The sequence below is a fragment of the Urocitellus parryii genome, chromosome 10 (genome assembly GCF_045843805.1).
Source record: "Urocitellus parryii isolate mUroPar1 chromosome 10, mUroPar1.hap1, whole genome shotgun sequence".
Lineage (NCBI taxonomy): Eukaryota > Metazoa > Chordata > Mammalia > Rodentia > Sciuridae > Urocitellus > Urocitellus parryii.
The window spans coordinates 58,986,570-59,001,064 of record NC_135540.1 but is presented as its reverse complement, the minus strand read 5'-3'; the positions used below and the strand labels follow the sequence as shown (position 1 = coordinate 59,001,064).

The 14,495-nt window shown below is 35.1% G+C and overlaps 1 protein-coding gene across 11 annotated transcripts in view; it reads right to left on the bottom strand.

Moving 5' to 3' along the window:
* Ank2 (ankyrin 2) overlaps nt 1-14,495 on the bottom strand; it is a 230,350-nt gene that overhangs the window by 189,533 nt on the left and 26,322 nt on the right. For all 11 annotated transcript variants that reach the window (XM_077803582.1, XM_026389696.2, XM_026389699.2 and 8 more), the window contains exon 2: nt 3,147-3,248. In XM_077803582.1, coding sequence (XP_077659708.1) covers nt 3,147-3,248 — 102 coding nt within the window. The remainder of the gene's footprint in view (nt 1-3,146; nt 3,249-14,495) is intronic.

Genomic DNA, 14,495 nt, shown 5'->3' with positions numbered 1-14,495 from the left:
CATGACTCTGAGGGTAATCACTTAACCATCTGTGGGCTCAGTTTCTGCATTTGTAAACTTGTGCTAACCCTTAACTCATACCTTTATTTTCTCAGCTGATGGATAAAATATCATATGAAAAGCCCCAGCACGAAACCTGATACAAAATAGTTAATTATTTAATATTATTCACTTTATGTCCCAAATCTGTTTAATTAATCCACATTCCTGAATAGTAATAATAAAGACCCAACACCAGACCTATAGACTATACCTAGTAAATTCAGGCGATTAGAAAAATCAATCTCATAGTTTGTATAGAGGTTTCGATTTTTCTGATTCTACACAGAAATTGCAAATAGAATGCATACACCTTAGAAAGTCCTTTACCATCTGGGTACAGTGGTGCACATCTGTAATCACAGCAACTCAGGAGGCTGAGGCAAGAGGATCACAAGTTTGAGGACAGCCTCAACAACTCAGCAAGGACCTAAGCAACTTAGTAAGGACCTAAGCAACTTAGTAAGATCCTGTCTCAAAATAAAAAATAAAATAAAAAGAAGGGGCTGGGGATGCGGCTCTGGGGTAAAACACCTCTGGGTTCAACCCTCAGTACAAAACAAAAACAAAAAAATATCTTTTACCATTTCACAATTTAACTTGCATTGCAACCAGGGATGTAAGCATTGTGCATATTGTTATTCCACTTTCTGAATTGAAATGACTTTGCAAAAGTGTGAGACTCCAATTTGAGCCTGTGGGATATAAATTTTGCAAGGATTTTATAATATCATGTTGAGTTCTTAGAATAATAAAAGTTCTTGTTTACAGTGACATGTTAGTGGATTGGCGGCCACTACAAAAGAAAAAAAAATGGCCTATTAGCAATACCTTGAGCTACCTTAAAAAGTTAGGTTGATCTATAAATTTGATAAAAGTAAGTATTTACTACCAAAAGAGTATCGTTTCTTAAAATAACCTAAGACCTTTGGCAAAATTAACACGTTTGTTATATTTGAAGGTGAAGTAAACATAGTTTGAAATGAGATTAGCTTCATTTATCTTGGGTTCCCTTTTTTGGCATTATTTATGAAATTTTTCCCCTCTTGAGCAAATAGCTTCATGGTCCACTCTCTAGCATATTTCAAATTTAGAAAATTGATATCAAAATTTGAGAAGTATATTTAATCTACTTCAAGAAACCTAGGGTAACATTTCAAGATTAAACAATATTTTATTTTCAACCTCTTAGGTTGATAATGATCTCTTAAGGTGATTTTATAGTGTGAGTACATATACCCACATGGGAGTTTGGATGTTCTTTCTCTCTTAAGGCAACTAGTATATTTTAAGGTCAAATTATTTGAGATTTTATTTGACCTACAAGTTATAAAGCTAAACTGTTACTATTTCATGATGTGAGTATAAGACACAAATCTGGGTCAGAGAAAAAGGATTTTTAATTCATAGCAATAGCAGCTGCTTAGCATCAGCACGGGCTTATACCAGTTCCCTATGCCCTTCTTCCACCAAAGCTAACTCGGTGGACACAAAGGACCAATGATGGGTGCCTGTGCGTGACAGCAGTGATCTTGGGGGATTCAGACAGCCAGCTTTGTGTCTAGAGGGAGGTGTTGCTAATCCCTCAGTTCCTCACTGCAGGTATCACCCTGAGAAATGGCCCAGATGAAACCCAGGCCCAGGCCTTTTATTCTTGTTATCTCCAAGAATATCTACAGGAATGCTCAGGGTCACAGCAGGATGCCTTTCTCAAGGGCAAATAGCTCTCAACGTTTTTTCATGAAAAGAGACACACTCTCCTAAAGGATGAAAAGTATTGCTATCAGTGACAATGTTTTCCATGCCAGTGATTCTCAGGAGGTGCAAGAGATGTTCTGTACCCTTTGTAAAATTAGCCTCCAGATGAGATGACCTTGATACAGCCACCTCACTATTCTGGGCATTTGTAGCAAGTTTGGGGAAAAGGGAAGTGCCATAATCATATTTTCATTTTAGAAAGATCACTCAAGACAGTATAGAGAACTGTCCAGAATGGATAAGACAGAGCTAATTAAGGAGGCTATGTTGACCATGTTGGTAAGTGACCATGAGGTGAGGAGAATCAATGTGGGTTTGGACATAGAAGAAAAACCCCCTGGCTGCAGGAAAGGAGATGAGGGATAAGGAGCAGTTGGATTGGAACTGACCTATTAGAGGATAAACTAGAGGGTAGGAAATTGGGAGAATAAGTCTGGGGATAAGAAAAGACCAAGTTAAGTTTTTGAAATGTCACATTGGAGAGATTTAATAAATTTGGTGGCTTATAAATTAAATATAACTGGGCTGAATATATACTGGGATATAGAAATAAGCATTCTATAGATGATTTAGAATCAAATAATGGAATTTACCTCCTATTAACATAAAATTGGCCAGGATTCTTTACTTCTCAGTTAGATCTCTGTCAAACACACACACACACACACACACACACACACAACAAAAAAAAATGAGCAAAATGTAGAAAACACCAGGGTCCTCTAGATAACTTATGGTATAAAAGTCTTACTCCAAAATGGCACGAAAATATTGAAAGCAAATAATATAAAAGTATATACTCTAAAGTATTTGTTCAATAGATGTGATGAATGAACAATACAAATACTTCATTTAAACCAACACAGTAGTTTCAGTTCTTCTCATTATAACCCACATTTTCAAATTAACTCAGGTAAAAAGGAAGAAAATTTTTTATTTTATTCTTTTATTTCTCTACCTCAAATTTTTCACCACCAGTTACTCCTGAGTAAAATGCACATTTAACAGAAAAGGAAAGAATTCAGACCTAGATTACTAGAGGATGATAAATGACGAGTAAAACGTTTTTGGTTCATTTTTCAACTGAGGATGGTCCAGATCATTTTATAGGGAAAATGATATTCAATTGTTATTTTTGATCTGTCTACTTTGCCAACAATATTAACTCTAGAAACAAACATCGGATGCTTAAAAAGTTAGTAAGAGTCAAAAATGGGGTTGCATAAGACCAAGTCCTTGGTACCAGGAAATTCAATGAAAACAAAAAATAGCCTTGGGCTCTGAGTCTAACTCTGGAGGGCTGCTTTTGCATTGCTCTGATGCTGTCCAGAGCCACCACCACCTCTTACCTGGTTGCAGGTATTAATGTCGATACCCCCCTTCAGATACTCCACGACTTTGTCCAGGTTGCCTGCTCTGGCAGCACGCAGGAAGCTTGCATTGCTGTCAGACTGTGGGTAGAAGAAAAGACCTCTGTGAGTGATGGATAAAGTGAAAACATCCCATTCAGAAAGGCAAGAATGTTTATACTGCAAGTCACAAAAAAATTTTAATACTAACTTTAAAACATTGAATATCATTCACAGTAGAAGGTAACAACTTCACAATATTCCTAGATGTTGTTTAAGAATATAAAAGACATTGGGAAATATGCTCTGCTATATTAAAGAGTATAAAAGGACATTAAAATGAAAATTATTATTGCTTTATTCCAAATCTTCAACCACATTTAAAAATGAGCTTATACTGTTCCAAAAACCACTATTACCGTTTATTTTAGTGTCAGGATTTGAATGACTTTATATTAAGCCTAGTGTCGAGTCAAAAAGAATCAGAGAAATTTTTTATAAAAAAAAAAAAAGAGGAGAACCTGGGTTTCTTTCTGTCTGTCTTTTTCTACTGTCAGTTTTCAGATGGGTCTGCCAAAGAACTGAGTATAGGTCACTGAAGAGTCATCAGTCCTCATTATCAGAGAATAATAGAAAGCTCCAAGGGTGCTTTGAAGGAAGGGGATAGCATTCCTTGGCAGGTGTGGACTGGGCTGATGCAAATTCTATGATTCCCGTGATTTTGGAAAAACATGACTAAATTCAAACCAGCTGACATAATACCATCTCTTGGTAAAGACAATGGCTCTGGATGGAGACTGCTTTTTTTTTTTTTTTTTTTTAAGTTTTTCATCTTCCCACACTCTTGAAAATCTGATACTGGGAGAATCAGCTGAATTCTCCTGAAAAGTCCTGAGAAGAGTTGTTCCAGGGACAGAGCTACAATCCCCTCAGCTTGATTAAAAAGCCCAACTTTTAACCTTTAACATAATACTGACGATAAATTTTTGCTAGGGTCCGGGCCACTTGCATAACTACTAAAATATTTCTTGTGATATAATGTCACACGAAAGAGAAAATGGTAGCATGAAGAGGAATCTAATTTACACATTTGGAAGTGAGATGAGGCTTTGATGACTCTTACTGCATTCTCCTCCCTGGGGTACCCTGTCTCCCTCTGTGGAAGCCCGTGCTTTGTAAGGACTCTCAGCACACTCTGTCAGAGCTATTTATTTATGATTTGTGGTGATGTACAGATAGAGAAATGGAAGTATTTTCTCTGGGAGTTTCAAATATGGGATTACTTGCATACTGCTAAAATGATTTACACACGGGAAGATTGAAAAGCCCTAGGACTAAATAACCTCACATTTAACCCAAACACCACAATGGCTTGTAGGCTTACAAATCAGAGATATTTATTAAGAGTTGAAAGATGTGACGGAAATCTACACATACAGAGTTCATGCTCTGATTCTTTGGAAATGTATCATGGTGTGATTAATACTAAAAAGGGTTCTTCTCCCTCCCCACATCCCGGCGACACCTCACGCTTCATCCTTCCTGAAAGATGTGCCCCTGGCAGAGTGCCCTAAGTAGATCTGCAATGCTGCAGGGACTGAATTGTGACTCATCATAAAATGTGTAATCTATGAAATTATTTTGCTGTTTGCAGCAAATGCTAAATTCCAGGAGGTTTCTTGCCATAGGCCTTACAAGTGAAAGGGCTATGTTACACCAACATCTCACGAAAAAAATCTTATCTTTTCACTATAAGACAATACAAATAAAATAATACTATGTCACAGGTATAAAATATGAAAGTATTATTCCTGTATGAACAGGTTTATTTCCAAAACAAATCTATGTGCAACATATTAAAGGTTGTTCCTAGAAAGGACTTCCAATTTGTACACAAGTAATTATAGGTACCACTTATTGAGTGTTTACTGTGGGCCTAGAATAAAGAAGTCATATGCATTAAATTATCAATACTCACAGGAATATTAAGAAGAAAGAACTAATGTTATGCTCATTTATTAAGTGAGGGGAGAGGTTTGGAATGTTTCCAGTATCACTGATTGATTCCGTGGAAGATTTAAGATTTAATTCATGCTCATCAGACTGGGAGATAGAAATCTATCTGCTATTCTGTCCCCACTCTTCCAAAGTATCAAAGCAGATGTTACCATGGATTCCTGACTTATGAGCAATAAGCGTTTCATTTGGGTTGACCACACTACACCCTTTGTCTACATATTCATTCTGTAAATCACAGCACTAGCTATATAGAATGCCTCAGGTAGAGAGAGAATTCTAAGCTGCCATCTCCACCTTCAAATCTATTGGCCATCTACGTGCAACTAGAAAAATCTAGTTGACTGAGATAAACTATCTTGAAACTTATTCATTTGGGAATGAGGAAAGAAATGAAAAAGTAGCTACCATATGAAAAAGACATTTCTCTCTTTCTCACACTCTCTCTCCATATGCCTAACATACCCAACCTTAGCATAAGAAAGTTATAATCAAATAGAGGGAAAGACTAACCCCAGTAGGATGAAGAGACACCTAGAGACACTACTGCAAATCCCTAGAGGGGGCCACAGGGTCTGCAGGCATCATAGAGCAGCACCCAATACACCCTCTTTGAACTTCCTAGGGATAGGGTAGATAGGTAGGACTGCTTTTGCTGATACATAGTATCTAGACGTTTTTTAAAACTGTTTTTCTCTTTTCTGAATCAAACCTTTATAATGTGAATGCAAGTCAAATAGTTACAGCTAATCCCTGGAATTTCAGCAAACAATGTTCCCAGTGTTCAGGAGGGGCTGGACCCAACGGAAAAGTAATATCCCAGCCATCCTGCCAGGGACCTCTTCTGCAGTTGAGTCAGAGTATACTTTGGTGCACAATGAATTCTTCTAGAACCCCATTAAGGGATTTAGTTTTCCCAAAGTGAGAAAATGCATTAAATGAAAATGTTATTGTAAAATGTTTCAAGAATGTGGATACTGTGGATGAAATTAAAATGAGGTTTCAAAATTTATACATGAATTGATGACATTGTGGTCAAACCTGTCTTCTTACATAGAAATCTACATTCCTCTCCCCCTTTCACATAGACACACACACACAATGCTGCCCTACAATGAGGTCAATCCGTGATTAAAGTTCTTGACAAAAGAGCTTTGGATAAACAGTTAAACAGTCTGGTTATCTTTACTCAATAAAGAGCTGCAAGAAACTCAGATGCTCAGATGGAGAGAGATGCAGTAGTGTTCACCATTCTATATTTCCCTCTGATTATAAAAAAAAAGTTTTTAAATCAAGAATGAGGAAGGGGAAAGTACGTTTTCAAACTACCATTTTCTTTGCTCAGCCAGGAGATTTCGCCTTTTAAAATCTTTTAAGACGAGGCAACAGCAATATCTTTGGGAGAAAGTTTCAGACAAATGTAAAACTAACCTCTCTCTGCTTTGCTGCTTTATATTCCTAGGACCCTCAAACCCTAAAACCAATTGTGCTTACGCCTATTAAGTCTGACTCTGGACAAGGAATTCAAATGCCAAGCCCTACCTATTTTAATTTGCAACAGATGGAAGCCGTTAAAGCTTGCCCTTTACAACCTTAGTGTCATATCTCAAGCCAAGAAAGAAAAATTTCCTCTTAGAATTGTCTTGACACAATTTTGTACTTTTCTTTTTCTCTTTCTTTCTTTCTTCTTTTTTAAAAAGTCTGAATGTTAGAAAAACAGGACAACTTTCTTAGCACCCAGCAGGTGGACTTGAAAGGCCAGGAGGGACATGCATTCATGGAAACACATATCCTAAAGGGCCACACTCACAGGTATCTGAGTTTGCTACAAGGATTTTTTAATTTTATGCTTATATTTCAATAGTAATGTAATAAAGAAAATGAAAGCATATTCCAGTTCATCTAGATGGCTACCCTAAAACAGAGAACAAATATATGATTTTGGTATATGCATTTGTGTTTATAATTCAGTGCATACATAACAAGTGAAGTATAAGTGGCATTCAGAGGCATAATATGCCAAAAGTTTTGCTGTAGTACAGAGAGGGACATGGCAAGAATGGTGAAAGCATGATAAATCAAGAGTCTGAACAATAGCAAGCAGCAGCAAGTTAATGTCCAATTAACATGTGGCTCAGATGCTCTTTGCATGATCCTGCATGAATTGTTGTAGAAAATCCACAGTGAACATTTTTCAGGTTTAGATTATAGCTTTTAATTCAATTTTAGCTTTTACTGAATTCAGTAACCATCTCTATCACAATACCAGTTTCATCTCCAATAGAGCTTTAAAAGATCATCAAATACCATGCCATTAAAATTGACACTAGCAAATCTCTTTAATAGCTCTAAGTTTTATTATCCTGAAGTAGGAAATAAAACTTTAAACTTATTAACAATAGTTTCTACATGTTTACAAAACAAGGTATTCTTTATATTGTTTTCACTGAAGTCAAATTCAGAAACATTAAATTAAATGTGGAACTCTGAGGTCATATCTTTTTATTATTACACCCAGTATCTGTGAGTCAGTTTTAGACATTTTTATCCACTGTATTTAATTGGGGTCACTTACTTGAAGACTATTAGTAAAATTTAATTGCTACTAAAAATTGTTTTTATAGTAGTATGAAAATTTTTGTGTAGTTTGTGTTTTTAATATTTAAGTTACCACTGTAAATAAAAATAGCACTGGAGGTCATAAAAGGCTTGTATGCTTTCAAAGGGATCAATGCATTATTCAAGTTTGAGAGGCACTTGTCTTAAGTGTGAATCTGCCAGGAGTCTAGGAGCCTTAACAGAAGGAAGCAGAACACTGGGTTATGGCGTACTCTCTGAAAATATTTGCTGGCTGATTAACCTTAAGTAAAGCACATGTTCCTGTGGAATCTGAGGAATTCACTTATTTCCTTAGGAAGTAAGTAGCTATTCCTTTGTAGGCACACACCTGTAATCCCAGTGACTCCAAACACTGAAGCAGGAGGTTTGCGAGTGCCAAGCCAGCCACAGCAACTTAGTGAGGCCCTAAGCAAGTTAGAAAGACTGTCTCTAAATAAACTACAAAAAGGGCTGTGGATGTGGCTCACTGGTTAAGCCCCCCTGAGTTCAATCCCTAATCATCATCATCATCATCATCATCATCATCATCATCATCTACTTTCAGGAAATTCCTGAGTCATCTGATCTTAGCTTTTATGGTCTTACAAGTTTCCATTTTCTTATCAAAAAATAAACGTACTTTCTAGAATTGCTAGATGGATTAGTATGATGATTTAAAAGAACTGAACCTGATAGAGGCACAGAAGACACCTACTGAGCTTCCTTTATTTTTGTGGGTTTTCTTGTAGGGTATAAATGCCAAACGACAATAGCAAATCAATCATAGATACAGACACATGGTCTTCAAATGTGAAGGGTGTTGGCAGTACTCTCTTGCAAGCAGGTCATAACCAAAACAGGACTTGAAGATACTCTGTGGTGTAGAGATGTGAAAGGACAAAAAGAGAACCAGAATGGGTAGGGTCTGTTGCCAGCGCTGATGCTGAGGATTTTGTAGAACAGGACATCTGAAGGGTTTTATTATACATATACTATTATGCTTTTGTGTACGGACTACTGGATTGTTTGATTAATTCAGCTCTTTCAATAGCTTCTAAGTGTTATTGCTACTTTGTCAAAAATAAAAAATTTGGGAACAATCAAAAACTGCATAGACTATTTTAAGTGCCAGGAAACACTTCCTACCCTAAGATCCACTGATAATTTCTATTCAGCTGCTACCAGTAATAAAAACTCTATGAACCCCAAATTTATACTTTCCAGCTCAAGCATGCAGATGGATGACCCTACATTTCTAGTGTCACAAACAGGTCTGTGAATTGCACTCAGGCAGATTATTGACAGGTGCTCTAATATTCAGAGTTAATGCTAAGACCCAAAAGAGTGTTCTTAATCCAATGACCTATGTGTTAAGAAAACTGGATCAAACATAAAAGTAAGCTCAATAATCACTTTAGATAGGGGGAAAGGCAGAGTAAATTCAGATGTTTGCATTTTTACTTCTAACATGTAACATTTGAGATAATTATAAACACAGAAAATTGAGAATTAAAATCAGAACAATATCTAAGTTTCAGTAGAAAAATTCCTCTTGCATATGTTAAGTATCTTTGTTCTATTAGATGACTTAAAATTTCATTTTTATATAGACAATGACTTTTATTTAACTCAGTATTACATGTTGACATTGATCTTTGCTAGCGTACTAGATAAATCACTTTACTCATCAATACCAGCCACAAAAGTCAGAGCCACCTATAACATACCAGTTCTATACCTTTCAATACCATATGGAGATTTAAGAATCCCCTATACAATTTTTAAGCTTTGAAAAATATTATACAGCAGTAGGAATGACAATGTATGAACCATAACTTCATGTATCATTGATCTCACAAAGAGAGTACTAATCAAAAGAAGTTAGACACACACAAAAGACATCTTTCTATTCCACTTACTAAAATTTAAAAAACGGGCAAAACTAACCTATAGAATTAGAAGTCAGAATAGTTTCTGGGGGCTAGTTTTACCCTCTAGTTATGAGAGTTGCTCAAGAATTGTGTATGTTGTGAGCAATGTCGGGATGAACATTTATAATTTGTGCATTTTTCTGTATATTTGCCATATGTAAATTAAAGATTACTTTAAAAAGATAGTAACCCTAAGAAAATTAAGGTATTCCTAATTTATACAATGGTGTCAAAAATTCACCAAAGAGTAAACTAACTAAAAATCAGTATGCAAAATCAGTATCTTTTTCTCATACTAGAGGCAATTTTTCCGATACAGACTATTTACATTCTGCTAGACCTTCAGTGAAAACTGTACTGCATATATTAAAGTAACCACACATTCTAAAAGACAATGAGGATTACCAAATACACACAATTTGGTTCTTTGGCTTAAAAAAAAATGTCAACTAAGCATCAAACCCTTAGAAACTTAGTAATTAATTGCTCTAACATCCATTGAATCTGTATTTATAAAATGTTCATGATTCTATTTGATCATACATGAATTATACTCTTCATGTAACATTAGTAAGGATATTCTATCTTTATTGTGTTTCACAAATATTATACAAATAATGCATCCCTAGTCTTCAAAATATTTATTGCAAATCCAAGGAGACCAGCTCTGATTCAGAGATTTCAGTTCAAATCTTCTGAAATAAATTTAAGTGGAGTCATTTGTCAGAGACAATTTTATACATTAAAAAATTTCAGGACACTTACTTTTCTATGGTACTTGCTTTTCTATATTCAATCAAAATATTAATAATGTGACAATACTCTTCCTGAATGAATGAAAATTACTACCATGGAAACACACACACACACACACACACACACACACATATACACAGACTTCAACTAGTAGAGAAAATACAAACCAACCCACCAGAAAAGATTATAGTAATGTACATTTAATGACTTTATACTCATATTCCCTATATTTTGAAATTTTAGAGATTATTTATATATTACATACATATATACATGTACATTCATTTTTAAAGAATACAGAAGAAATATGAACTCTTCAGCTGCGATTTTATGGCACAAGAAAAGTATGACTCAAAGGGATCTTTGTTTTGCTGACATTAGTTTGGCTATATCAAACCTATTGCCAATCTCATTGCTAAAGATTTGTAACCATGAGGCATACCGGAACTTTCTCTAAAATAAGAACTTTCACAAAGATAGCTGGGTAATTTCCTAAGTGTTTACAATATATCTTGCCCTATTGAACTTTAGAGAGAATTTAAAATTTAAGCAGCTTCTCAGAAGGCAGAAGATCAATAGATTTTGATTGCTTGTATTTTAGGCACTATGACTCCAAATATCTCCAGAACTCAAAAGTTCCATCACCAAATACATGTCAATATTTTCTGACTTTGAATGGGAAAATGTAAGTTTGCAGATGGAAATATTTGTGGTTCATTTTACAACATTTATGAATATCTAAGAAAATTAGGGTAATAAGGGAAACATTTTTCTATAGGTATAGGTCAGATGTTAGAATAAGTAACAACTTGAATTTAGCCTCATCTTTAAATCTAAGTTAAAGAACTCTGCTATTTGATGCCTCAGATTTTTTCAAGAGATAGGCAGGCATCTTTTGGAGGCCCCAGTTAATGAACAAATTTAAGGCATTATTACTTTAGTTAGGTAAGCCTCTCGGTGATTGCTTTAATCAATGAATTATTTAGCAACAGTTAATATTCACATATTACAGTTAATATTCACATATCACAGTTCCAGAAAATGGTATATTATTTAGGGAACATGATTCCATCACTTTTATTGCTGGTTTTTCTTAAAGTATAGATGTGGCATCCTGATTTCATTCCATATTCTACCCCTAACAGTAATTCTTGAACTGATATATTTGCAAAGTTCTACCTACATTTTATCTTCATAATGGTGACCATGCAAAAGCAAGTAAAATATTACATAAGTCCTATGCTGAAGGCTGAGGATATAGCTCAGTTGGTAGAGTGTTTGCCTTGCATGCACAAGGCCCTGGGTTCAATCCCCATCACCAAAAAAAAAAAAAAAAAAAAGTCCTATGCTAAATACTATGGTTTCCCTGTAATATTATACAATATTTTCAGTACGTAAAGAATATGGAAATCTGTATTTCACATATTAACAATAAATATAATGGAATTTAGAGGTCCACATTCGAGTTTAATAATACATATCTATGTTCAATTGAATTCAATTCTAAACAGTTCTCAATTGTTGCTTTAGTATCTCTAACTGGTATTCGTTGTGTGGATGATAAGGAAAATACTATTTTTATATGCAATACATATCCCAGACCTAATGTTGCGACTAATATCCAACTAGCTGGACATTTCTTGAGAATGTTCCACCTACCCCAGAATGCCTCAAATGAATACAGGCCAAAACATGGAAGAACTTATCAAACTTTCATATCATGTACACGAATTTACAAAGGAATTTCCTTTTGGATCATCACTGATCTTAAAAAGAATTGAATAATAACCAACTATGACAACATTTGGGTCAGGAGGAAAAAGACAGAGCTTTGAAATCTTCATAACAATGATTCATTTCATTCCTTAAGAAATCTCTGCACATGACTCACAGTACAGTCATGGGAGGGGGGAGTGGAAGTTCACCAGATTGGACAGAGGGGAATGGAGGGAAGAGAGAGGGGACAGGAATGGCAAGACAGTAGCTGCATCTCATGTACACCCACAAGAATGGAAAGTTATACTCCATATATGTGTAATATGTCAAAATATATTCTACTGTCGTGTACAATTAAAAAGAACATTTTTTTAAAAAGAAAGAGGCAAAAAAGAATTAGGAAAAAAAAAAGAAATCTCTGCAAAACTCCTCGTTTCTTAATTAATCCGAGTGTTAAAATATTACAGGACATTTGGGGAAAAGATGTATCAAAGTTCATCCCATTGTATTACTTAAGGATCAAGATAAAAGAAATTGAATTAAGTTTTAATCTCCTTTTAAGGCTTTTAGAACTGTCAGGATATGAAAAAACAAACCCAACCAAGGGAAAATATCTCTCATCAATTTTTTTATTTCTGCTAGGCATCCTACAGTGTTAATTTTCTATTGCCCCCTTGAGGTAGGCCCTGCATTTTTACCCCATTGGTCTGATTATTCTTCAGCTCCAGAGACCATCTGCTAAGAAGCCGACATCACTCAATCAGAAGCAGCTTCCTGACACAGCACAAATGAGGCACTGACCATACCCCAGGAACCACATACACTAAAAAATAGATAGGTGCTTTAGCATAGAATTATTTAGGACTGAATAAAAAAATCAATCCTCCAAATGAAAGCTTCTCAATGGTTTGTTTTATAATAAGACCTCTCTTTTAAAAGAACTTGAATATATTTTTCTATTTTGATACATTTCCTAACATTGTTGATTTTATTTGGCCCATCAAGATGCACATGGAAATATAGAAATTCTTTTGCTTATTACAACCTACTACACAGTTATAATTGTCAGTCACATTTATTTTTTTTCTAGGGCATATCTCTTAATTACAGTTGAACAACCACACACGATAACAACCTCATTTTATTTGTTTAAATTTAATTCTGAACTCATCTACCCATTGATTAAATTAGAGTAAATGTATCACTCAATTTACATTTTCATTTTCACTTCTTCTAGCATATAGGTTTTGCAATATTAACATCTATTCCAAAATAATATAAGAATTAAAGTCTATTATTTTCTAATATCATTTCTTGTCCCAAGGCAATATTTTAATTTTGGGGAATAATAGGCTCAAGAACTCTGCTTATGCCACCCTTGGAGTTTCTACTTCTTTTTGAAAAGTCTTTCTAATTACTGGGTATCAAGAATTCTAGCGTGATAATTATGTTGTTTATTAGAAATCATTTGTGTATCTCTAATCCTTTCATTAAATTGTTCAGTTCATTGTCATCCAGAAGATGTAGAGAGTCCATTTTTTCTAATGTACACATTATTTTTGAGAATGTTTCCATTTACCCCATTTTTCAAACTACGTGGGCACGAAAGGTCATGCACAGCTCCCAGATTCTTTTGGACATCTGTGATGAACTCCATGGACACAGAATATAAACAATGAACTTTATTTTATTTACTTATTTTTGGTACCAGGATTGAAACCAAGGGCACTTCACCAATGACCCACATCCCTAGCCTTTTTTTTTTTTTTTTTTTGGTATTTTATTTAGAGACAGAATCTCACTGAGTTGCTTAGGGCTTTGCTAAGTTGCCGAGACTGGCTTTGAATTTGCAATCCTCCTGCCTCAGCCTACTGAGCTGCTGGAACTACAGGCAAGCACTCCCAAGCATGGCATTAAACAATGACTTAAGAAGGCAAAATTTCAACTCTGATAAGTCAGCATTATACAAATTCAGTATGTTAAATAATTTTATTTGCCTTTTTTATTTGTCTTTTTATAATTTTTTATTCTAATTTGTTATTATGACAGCAGAATGTATTCCAATTCATATTATATATGTAGAGCACAGTTTTTCATCTCTCTGCTTGCATACAAAGTATATTCACACCATTTGTGTCTTCTTCATAAATGTACTTAGGGTAGTTATCTCCAATTCATTCAACTAGCTTTTTTTACCCCCTTGTCTCCTCCCTCCCACTCCTTCCCCTTTGCCATATCTACAGTTTGTCTAATCTTCCCATGCCCCCCCCCAACCCCACTATGAATCAGCCTCCTTACATCACAGAAAACATTCAGCATTTCGTTTGGGGCT